This window comes from Oncorhynchus mykiss, chromosome 16 (assembly GCF_057628025.1).
Source record: "Oncorhynchus mykiss isolate SJ-2025 chromosome 16, ASM5762802v1, whole genome shotgun sequence".
In the NCBI taxonomy this organism is placed as follows: domain Eukaryota; kingdom Metazoa; phylum Chordata; class Actinopteri; order Salmoniformes; family Salmonidae; genus Oncorhynchus; species Oncorhynchus mykiss.
This window is the reverse complement of record NC_143037.1, coordinates 9,505,001-9,515,000: the sequence shown is the minus strand read 5'-3', so window position 1 is coordinate 9,515,000 and position 10,000 is coordinate 9,505,001. Positions and strand designations below refer to the sequence as shown.

The 10,000-nt window shown below is 47.7% G+C and overlaps 1 protein-coding gene across 1 annotated transcript in view; it reads left to right on the top strand.

Annotated features, from left to right (window-relative positions):
• LOC110492818 (voltage-dependent T-type calcium channel subunit alpha-1G-like) overlaps positions 1–10,000 on the top strand; it is a 230,248-nt gene that overhangs the window by 199,501 nt on the left and 20,747 nt on the right. Inside the window, 2 exon segments of the mRNA XM_090201677.1 lie at positions 146–279; positions 5,370–5,440. Coding sequence (XP_090057803.1) covers positions 146–279; positions 5,370–5,440 — 205 coding nt within the window.

Here is a 10,000-nt window from a genome sequence, read left to right as displayed (position 1 = left end):
ACCTGTGTGTGTGTATATAACATGACCTGTGTGTGTATGTATATAACATGACCTGTGTGTGTGTGTGTATAACATGACCTGTGTGTGTGTATATAACATGACCTGTGTGTGTGTATATAACATGACCTGTGTGTGTGTGTTGTAGGTGGAACCAGCTGGATCTGGCCATAGTGTTGCTGTCCATCATGGGCATCACTCTGGAGGAGATTGAGGTTAACGCATCCCTGCCCATCAACCCTACTATCATCAGGATCATGAGAGTACTGAGGATAGCAAGAGGTGTAGACAAACACACACACATGTACACACGAACACACACACACATGTACACACGTACACACACACACATGTACACACGTACACACACATACACACACACGCACACACACACACGGACACACACACACACACACACACACACACACACACACACACACACACACACACACACATACACACATACACACACTCACACACATTATCTCTCTCTTTTTCTCTCTACACACACACACAAGTACACGCACTAAATCCTCCTCCGTTACTGTCCTTCTGTTTTAATATGGGTTGTAAAGCAGTGTTTCCCAGGGTTTCTCCTCTTTTTTGTGTGGCTGGCCCCAAAGCATCCCTGGAAAGGTGTGAAGAGACCAGATGGCACCGGGAACAAAGCCATCTCACACACACAGGACAGAGAGGGAGGGGACTCAGGGAGGCAGACTGGGAGCGAGAGGAGGGGACAGGTGATGAGCTCAGGGTGACAGACTGAGAGGGACAGGAGGGGACAGGTGCTGAGCTCAGGGAGACAGACTGGGAGGGAGGGGACGGGTGGTGAGCTCAGGGAGACAGACTGGGTGGGAGGGGACGGGTGGTGAGCTCAGGGAGACAGACTGGGAGGGAGAGGAGGAGACAGGTGGTGAGCTCAGGGAGACAGAAAGGAGACAGGGACCGAGAAGTACTGTCTGTTTACAGAAAGGAGAAAGGGACAGATAAGTACTGCCTGTTTACAGAAAGGAGACAGGGACAGATAATTACTGCCTGTTTACAGAAAGGAGACAGGGACAGATAATTACTGTCTGTTTACAGAAAGGAGACAGGGACAGAGAATTACTGCCTGTTTACAGAAAGGAGACAGGGACCGAGAAGTACTGCCTGTTTACAGAAAGGAGACAGGGACAGATAATTACTGTCTGTTTACAGAAAGGAGACAGGGACAGAAAATTACTGCCTGTTTATAGAAGGAGACAGGGAAAGACAAATTAGAAAGAGAGGATGATGGTAAAAGGTGGCAGAGGAAGAGGAGAAATAAGAAGATAAGAATAAGAAGAAGAGGAGAAATGTATAGGAAAGTAGTGAATGCTGAGTGAGGAGGTAGAGGAGATGTAGAGGAGAGGTAGAGAAGAGGTAGAGGAGAGGTAGAGGAGAGGTAGAGGAGAGGTAGAGGGGAGGTAGAGAGGAGGTAGAGAGGAGGTAGAGGAGAGGTAGTGGAGAGGTAGAGGAGCGGTAGAGAGGAGGTAGAGGGGAGGTAGAGGAGAGGTAGAAGAGAGGTGGAGAGGAGGTAGAGGAGAGGTAGAGGAGAGGTAGAGGAGAGGTAAAGGAGAGGTAGAGAGGAGGAAGGGGAGAGGTAGAGAGGAGGTAGAGGGGAGGTAGAGTAGAGGTAGAAGAGAGGTGGATAGGAGGTAGAGAGGAGGTACAGGAGAGGTAGAGAGGAGGTAGAGGAGAGGAAGAGGGGAGGTAGAGAGGAGGTAGAGGAGAGGTAGAGGAGAGGTAGAGGAGAGGTAGAGGAGAGGTAGAGGAGAGGTAGAGGGGAGGTAGAGAGGAGATAGAGGAGAGGTAGAGGAGAGGTAGAGAAGAGGTAGAGAGGAGGTAGAGGAGAGGTAGAGAGGAGGTAGAGGAGAGGTAGAGAGGAGGTAGAGGAGAGGTAGAGGAGAGGTAGAGGGGAGGTAGAGAGGAGATAGAGGAGAGGTAGAGGAGAGGTAGAGGAGAGGTAGAGAGGAGGTGGAGGAGAGGTAGAGAGGAGGTAGAGGGGAGGTAGAGGAGAGGTAGAAGAGAGGTGGAGAGGAGGTAGAGGAGAGGTAGAGGAGAGGTAGAGGAGAGGTAGAGGAGAGGTAGAGAGGAGGTGGAGGAGAGGTAGAGAGGAGGTAGAGGGGAGGTAGAGGAGAAGTAGAGGGGAGGTAGAGGAGAGGTAGAGGAGAGGTAGAGGAGAGGTAGAGGGGAGGTAGAGGAGAGGTAGAGGAGAGGTAGAGGGGAGGTAGAGAGGAGGTAGAGGAGAGGTAGAGGAGAGGTAGAGGAGAGGTAGAGAGGAGGTAGAGGAGAGGTAGAGGGGATGTAGAGAAGAGGTAGATGAGAGGTAGAGGAGAGGTAGAGGAGAGGTAGAGGAGAGGTAGAGGGGAGGTAGAGAGGAGGTAGAGAGGAGGTAGAGGAGAGGTAGTGGAGAGGTAGAGGAGCGGTAGAGAGGAGGTAGAGGGGAGGTAGAGGAGAGGTAGAAGAGAGGTGGAGAGGAGGTAGAGGAGAGGTAGAGGAGAGGTAGAGGAGAGGTAGAGAGGAGGTGGAGGAGAGGTAGAGAGGAGGTAGAGGGGAGGTAGAGGAGAAGTAGAGGGGAGGTAGAGGAGAGGTAGAGGAGAGGTAGAGGAGAGGTAGAGGGGAGGTAGAGGAGAGGTAGAGGAGAGGTAGAGGGGAGGTAGAGAGGAGGTAGAGGAGAGGTAGAGGAGAGGTAGAGGAGAGGTAGAGAGGAGGTAGAGGAGAGGTAGAGGGGATGTAGAGGAGAGGTAGAGGGGAGGTAGAGAGGAGGTAGAGAGGAGGTAGTGGAGAGGTAGAGGAGAGGTAGAGGAGCGGTAGAAGAGATGTAGAGAGGAGGTAGAGGAGAGGTAGAGAGGAGGTAGAGGAGAGGTAGAGGGGATGTAGAGAAGAGGTAGATGAGAGGTAGAGGAGAGGTAGAGGAGAGGTAGAGGAGAGGTAGAGGGGAGGTAGAGAGGAGGTAGAGAGGAGGTAGAGGAGAGGTAGTGGAGAGGTAGAGGAGCGGTAGAGAGGAGGTAGAGGGGAGGTAGAGGAGAGGTAGAAGAGAGGTGGAGAGGAGGTAGAGGAGAGGTAGAGGAGAGGTAGAGGAGAGGTAAAGGAGAGGTAGAGAGGAGGAAGGGGAGAGGTAGAGAGGAGGTAGAGGGGAGGTAGAGTAGAGGTAGAAGAGAGGTGGATAGGAGGTAGAGAGGAGGTACAGGAGAGGTAGAGAGGAGGTAGAGGAGAGGAAGAGGGGAGGTAGAGAGGAGGTAGAGGAGAGGTAGAGGAGAGGTAGAGGAGAGGTAGAGGAGAGGTAGAGGAGAGGTAGAGGGGAGGTAGAGAGGAGATAGAGGAGAGGTAGAGGAGAGGTAGAGAAGAGGTAGAGAGGAGGTAGAGGAGAGGTAGAGAGGAGGTAGAGGAGAGGTAGAGAGGAGGTAGAGGAGAGGTAGAGGAGAGGTAGAGGGGAGGTAGAGAGGAGATAGAGGAGAGGTAGAGGAGAGGTAGAGGAGAGGTAGAGAGGAGGTGGAGGAGAGGTAGAGAGGAGGTAGAGGGGAGGTAGAGGAGAGGTAGAAGAGAGGTGGAGAGGAGGTAGAGGAGAGGTAGAGGAGAGGTAGAGGAGAGGTAGAGGAGAGGTAGAGAGGAGGTGGAGGAGAGGTAGAGAGGAGGTAGAGGGGAGGTAGAGGAGAAGTAGAGGGGAGGTAGAGGAGAGGTAGAGGAGAGGTAGAGGAGAGGTAGAGGGGAGGTAGAGGAGAGGTAGAGGAGAGGTAGAGGGGAGGTAGAGAGGAGGTAGAGGAGAGGTAGAGGAGAGGTAGAGGAGAGGTAGAGAGGAGGTAGAGGAGAGGTAGAGGGGATGTAGAGAAGAGGTAGATGAGAGGTAGAGGAGAGGTAGAGGAGAGGTAGAGGAGAGGTAGAGGGGAGGTAGAGAGGAGGTAGAGAGGAGGTAGAGGAGAGGTAGTGGAGAGGTAGAGGAGCGGTAGAGAGGAGGTAGAGGGGAGGTAGAGGAGAGGTAGAAGAGAGGTGGAGAGGAGGTAGAGGAGAGGTAGAGGAGAGGTAGAGGAGAGGTAGAGAGGAGGTGGAGGAGAGGTAGAGAGGAGGTAGAGGGGAGGTAGAGGAGAAGTAGAGGGGAGGTAGAGGAGAGGTAGAGGAGAGGTAGAGGAGAGGTAGAGGGGAGGTAGAGGAGAGGTAGAGGAGAGGTAGAGGGGAGGTAGAGAGGAGGTAGAGGAGAGGTAGAGGAGAGGTAGAGGAGAGGTAGAGAGGAGGTAGAGGAGAGGTAGAGGGGATGTAGAGAAGAGGTAGATGAGAGGTAGAGGAGAGGTAGAGGAGAGGTAGAGGAGAGGTAGAGGGGAGGTAGAGAGGAGGTAGAGAGGAGGTAGTGGAGAGGTAGAGGAGAGGTAGGAGCGGTAGAAGAGATGTAGAGAGGAGGTAGAGGAGAGGTAGAGGAGCAGTAGAGGAAGAGGAGAGGAGAGGTAGGGAGGACGTAGAGGAGAGAGAGGGGATGTAGAGGAGAGGTAGAGAAGAGGTAGAGGAGAGGTAGAGGAGGTGTAGAGGGGAGGTAGAGGAGAGGTAGAGGAGAGGTAGAGAGGAGGTAGAGAGGAGGTAGAGGAGAGGTAGAGGAGGTTGTAGAGGGGAGGTAGAGGAGAGGTAGAGGAGAGGTAGAGAGGAGGTAGAGAGGAGGTAGAGGAGAGGTAGAGAGGAGGTAGAGGAGAGGAAGGGGAGAGGTAGAGGAGGGTTAGAGGGGAGGTAGAGAAGAGGTAGAGGAGAGGTAGAGGAGAGGTAGAGTGGAGGTAGAGGAGAGGTAGAGGAGAGGTAGAGGGGAGGTAGAGGAGAGGTAGAGGAGAAGTAGAGGAGAGGTAGAGGGGAGGTAGAGGAGAGGTAGAGGAGAGGTAAAGGGGAGGTAGAGAAGAGGTAGAGAAGAGGTAGAGGAGAGGTAGAGGAGAGGTAGAGGAGAGGTAGAGGGGAGGTAGGGAGGAAGTATAGGAGAGGTAGAGGAGAGGTAGAGAAGAGGTAGAGGAGAGGTAGAGAGGAGGTAGAGGAGAGGTAGAGTGTGTGCGTGTGTGTGTGTGTGTGTGTGTGTGTGTGTGTGTGTGTGTGTGTGTGTGTGTGTAGAGGCCTGCTCCTCTGGATAATTTGTCAACTTCAAACAGACAGTTATTTCATTCATGTTGTGGCCATCCTCCACTGTTACCAATCAACCCTGCCTCCTCCTTTTCCTCCTCCTCCTCCTCCAGCGCCCTGTCAGTGACATCATCACAGAGCCCAACCTCCATTAGTATGTCACCGAATATGTTTTACTACAGTTATTCTGTAGTAATGTATGTGTGTGTGTGTGTGTTTGTGTGTGTGTGTGTGTGTGTTGTGTGTGTGTGTGTGTGTGTCGTCAGTCCTGAAGCTACTGAAGATGGCAGTGGGGATGAGAGCGTTGCTGGACACGGTCATGCAGGCCCTGCCTCAGGTAAAGTACAGTAGAAGTACTAGGTAGTAGGAGTACTAGTCAGTAGAAGTACTAGGCAGTAGAAGTACTAGGCAGTAGAAGTACTAGGTCATAGAAGAACTAGGCAGTAGAAGTACTAGGTAGTAGAAGTACTAGGCAGTAGAAGTACTGGGCAGTAGAGTTACTAGGCAGTAGAAGTACTAGGTAGTAGAAGTACTTGGCAGTAGAAGTACTAGGCAGTAGAAGTACTAGGTAGTAGAAGTCCTAGGTAGTAGAAGTACTAGGCAGTAGAAGTACTAGGTAGTAGAAGTACTAGGCAGTAGAAGTACTAGGCAGTAGAAGTACTAGGTAGTAGAAGTACTAGGCAGTAGAAGTACTAGGCAGTAGAAGTCCTATGTAGTAGAAGTACTAGGCAGTAGTAGTACTAGGTAGTAGAAGTACTAGGCAGTAGAAGTACTAGGTAGTAGAAGTACTAGGCAGTAGAAGTACTAGGCAGAAGAAGTACTAGGTAGTAGAAGTACTAGGCAGTAGCAGTACTAGGCAGTAGGTGTTCTAGGCAGTAGAAGTACTAGGTAGTAGAAGTACTTGGCAGTAGAAGTACTAGGCAGTAGAAGTACTAGGTAGTAGAAGTACTAGGCAGTAGAAGTACTAGGCAGTAGAAGTACTAGGTAGTAGAAGTACTAGGCAGTAGAAGTACTAGCTAGTAGAAGTACTAGGCAGTAGAAGTACTAGGCAGTAGAAGTACTAGGCAGTAGAATTACTAGGCAGTAGAAGTATTAGGCAGTAGAAGTACTTGGCAGTCGAAGTACTAGGTAGTAGAAGTACTAAGCAGTAGAAGTACTAGGCAGTAGAAGTACTAGGTAGTAGAAGTACTAGGTAGTAGAAGTACTAGGCAGTAGAAGTACTAGGCAGTAGAAGTACTAGGCAGTAGAAGTACTAGGCAGTAGAAGTACTAGGTAGTAGAAGTACTAGGTAGTAGAAGTACTAGCTAGTAGAAGTACTAGGCAGTAGAAGTACTAGGCAGTAGAATTACTAGGCAGTAGAAGTATTAGGTAGTAGAAGTACTAGGCAGTAGAAGTACTAGGCAGTAGAAGTACTAGGTAGTAGAAGTACTAGGCAGTAGATGTACTAGGCAGTAGAAGTACTAGGCGGTAGAAGTACTAGGTAGTAGAAGTACTAGGTAGTAGAAGTACTAGGCAATAGAAGTACTATGCAGTAGAAGTACTAGGTAGTAGAAGTACTAGGCAGTAGAAGTACTAGGCAGTAGAAGTACTAGGCAGTAGAAGTACTAGGTCATAGAAGAACTAGGCAGTAGAAGTACTAGGTAGTATAAGTACTAGGCAGTAGAAGTACTAGGCAGTAGAGTTACTAGGCAGTAGAAGTACTAGGTAGTAGATGTACTTGGCAGTAGAAGTACTAGGCAGTAGAAGTACTAGGTAGTAGAAGTCCTAGGTAGTAGAAGTACTAGGCAGTAGAAGTACTAGGTAGTAGAAGTACTAGGCAGTAGAAGTACTAGGCAGTAGAAGTACTAGGTAGTAGAAGTACTAGGCAGTAGAAGTACTAGGCAGTAGAAGTCCTATGTAGTAGAAGTACTAGGCAGTAGAAGTACTAGGTAGTAGAAGTACTAGGCAGTAGAAGTACTAGGTAGTAGAAGTACTAGGCAGTAGAAGTACTAGGCAGAAGAAGTACTAGGTAGTAGAAGTACTAGGCAGTAGCAGTACTAGGCAGTAGGTGTACTAGGCAGTAGAAGTACTAGGTAGTAGAAGTACTAGGCAGTAGAAGTACTAGGTAGTAGAAGTCCTAGGTAGTAGAAGTACTAGGCAGTAGAAGTACTAGGCAGTAGAAGTCCTATGTAGTAGAAGTACTAGGCAGTAGAAGTACTAGGTAGTAGAAGTACTAGGCAGTAGAAGTACTAGGTAGTAGAAGTACTAGGCAGTAGAAGTACTAGGCAGAAGAAGTACTAGGTAGTAGAAGTACTAGGCAGTAGCAGTACTAGGCAGTAGGTGTTCTAGGCAGTAGAAGTACTAGGTAGTATAAGTACTTGGCAGTAGAAGTACTAGGCAGTAGAAGTACTAGGTAGTAGAAGTACTAGGCAGTAGAAGTACTAGGCAGTAGAAGTACTACGTAGTAGAAGTACTAGGCAGTAGAAGTATTAGGCAGTAGAAGTACTAGGCGGTCGAAGTACTAGGTAGTAGAAGTACTAAGCAGTAGAAGTACTAGGCGGTAGAAGTACTAGGTAGTAGAAGTACTAGGTAGTAGAAGTACTAGGCAGTAGAAGTACTAGGCAGTAGAAGTACTAGGCAGTAGAAATACTAGGTAGTAGAAGTACTAGGTAGTAGAAGTACTAGCTAGTAGAAGTACTAGGCAGTAGAAGTACTAGGCGGTAGAAGTACTAGGCAGTAGAATTACTAGGCAGTAGAAGTATTAGGCAGTAGAAGTACTAGGCAGTAGAAGTACTAGGCAGTAGGAGTACTAGGTAGTAGAAGTACTAGGCAGTAGATGTACTAGGCAGTAGAAGTACTAGGTAGTAGAAGTACTAGGTAGTAGAAGTACTAGGTAGTAGAAGTACTAGGCAATAGAAGTACTATGCAGTAGAAGTACTAGGTAGTAGAAGTACTAGGCAGTAGAAGTACTAGGCAGTAGAAGTACTATGCAGTAGAAGTACTAGGCAGTAGAAGTACTAGGTCATAGAAGAACTAGGCAGTAGAAGTACTAGGTAATAGAAGTACTAGGCAGTAGAAGTACTAGGCAGTAGAGTTACTAGGCAGTAGAAGTACTAGGTAGTAGAAGTACTTGGCAGTAGAAGTACTAGGCAGTAGAAGTACTAGGTAGTAGAAGTCCTAGGTAGTAGAAGTACAAGGCAGTAGAAGTACTAGGTAGTAGAAGTACTAGGCAGTAGAAGTACTAGGCAGTAGAAGTACTAGGTAGTAGAAGTACTAGGCAGTAGAAGTACTAGGCAGTAGAAGTCCTATGTAGTAGAAGTACTAGGCAGTAGAAGTACTAGGTAGTAGAAGTACTAGGCAGTAGAAGTACTAGGTAGTAGAAGTACTAGGCAGTAGAAGTACTAGGCAGAAGAAGTACTAGGTAGTAGAAGTACTAGGCAGTAGCAGTACTAGGCAGTAGGTGTACTAGGCAGTAGAAGTACTAGGTAGTAGAAGTACTAGGCAGTAGAAGTACTAGGTAGTAGAAGTCCTAGGTAGTAGAAGTACTAGGGAGTAGAAGTACTAGGTAGTAGAGGTACTAGGCAGTAGAAGTACTAGGCAGTAGAAGTACTAGGTAGTAGAAGTACTAGGCAGTAGAAGTACTAGGCAGTAGAAGTCCTATGTAGTAGAAGTACTAGGCAGTAGAAGTACTAGGTAGTAGAAGTACTAGGCAGTAGAAGTACTAGGTAGTAGAAGTACTAGGCAGTAGAAGTACTAGGCAGAAGAAGTACTAGGTAGTAGAAGTACTAGGCAGTAGCAGTACTAGGCAGTAGGTGTTCTAGGCAGTAGAAGTACTAGGTAGTAGAAGTACTTGGCAGTAGAAGTACTAGGCGGTAGAAGTACTAGGTAGTAGAAGTACTAGGCAGTAGAAGTACTAGGCAGTAGAAGTACTAGGTAGTAGAAGTACTAGGCAGTAGAAGTACTAGCTAGTAGAAGTACTAGGTAGTAGAAGTACTAGGCAGTAGATGTACTAGGCAGTAGAAGTACTAGGTAGTAGAAGTACTAGGTAGTAGAAGTACTAGGCAATAGAAGTACTATGCAGTAGAATTACTAGGTAGTAGAAGTACTAGGCAGTAGAAGTACTAGGCAGTAGAAGTACTATGCAGTAGAAGTACTAGGCAGTAGAAGTACTAGGTCATAGAAGAACTAGGCAGTAGAAGTACTAGGTAGTAGAAGTACTAGGCAGTAGAAGTACTAGGCAGTAGAGTTACTAGGCAGTAGAAGTACTAGGTAGTAGAAGTACTTGGCAGTAGAAGTACTAGGCAGTAGAAGTACTAGGTAGTAGAAGTCCTAGGTAGTAGAAGTACTAGGCAGTAGAAGTACTAGGTAGTAGAAGTACTAGGCAGTAGAAGTACTAGGCAGTAGAAGTACTAGGTAGTAGAAGTACTAGGCAGTAGAAGTACTAGGCAGTAGAAGTCCTATGTAGTAGAAGTACTAGGCAGTAGAAGTACTAGGTAGTAGAAGTACTAGGCAGTAGAAGTACTAGGTAGTAGAAGTACTAGGCAGTAGAAGTACTAGGCAGAAGAAGTACTAGGTAGTAGAAGTACTAGGCAGTAGCAGTACTAGGCAGTAGGTGTACTAAGCAGTAGAAGTACTAGGTAGTAGAAGTACTTGGCAGTAGAAGTACTAGGCAGTAGAAGTACTAGGTAGTAGAAGTACTAGGCAGTAGAAGTACTAGGCAGTAGAAGTACTAGGTAGTAGAAGTACTAGGCAGTAGAAGTACTAGGCAGTAGAAGTACTAGGCAGTAGAATTACTAGGCAGTAGAAGTATTAGGCAGTAGAAGTACTAGGCAGTAGAAGTACTAGGTAGTAGAAGTACTAGGCAGTAGAAGTACTAGGCAGTAGAAGTACTAGGTAGTAGAAGTACTAGGTAGTAGAA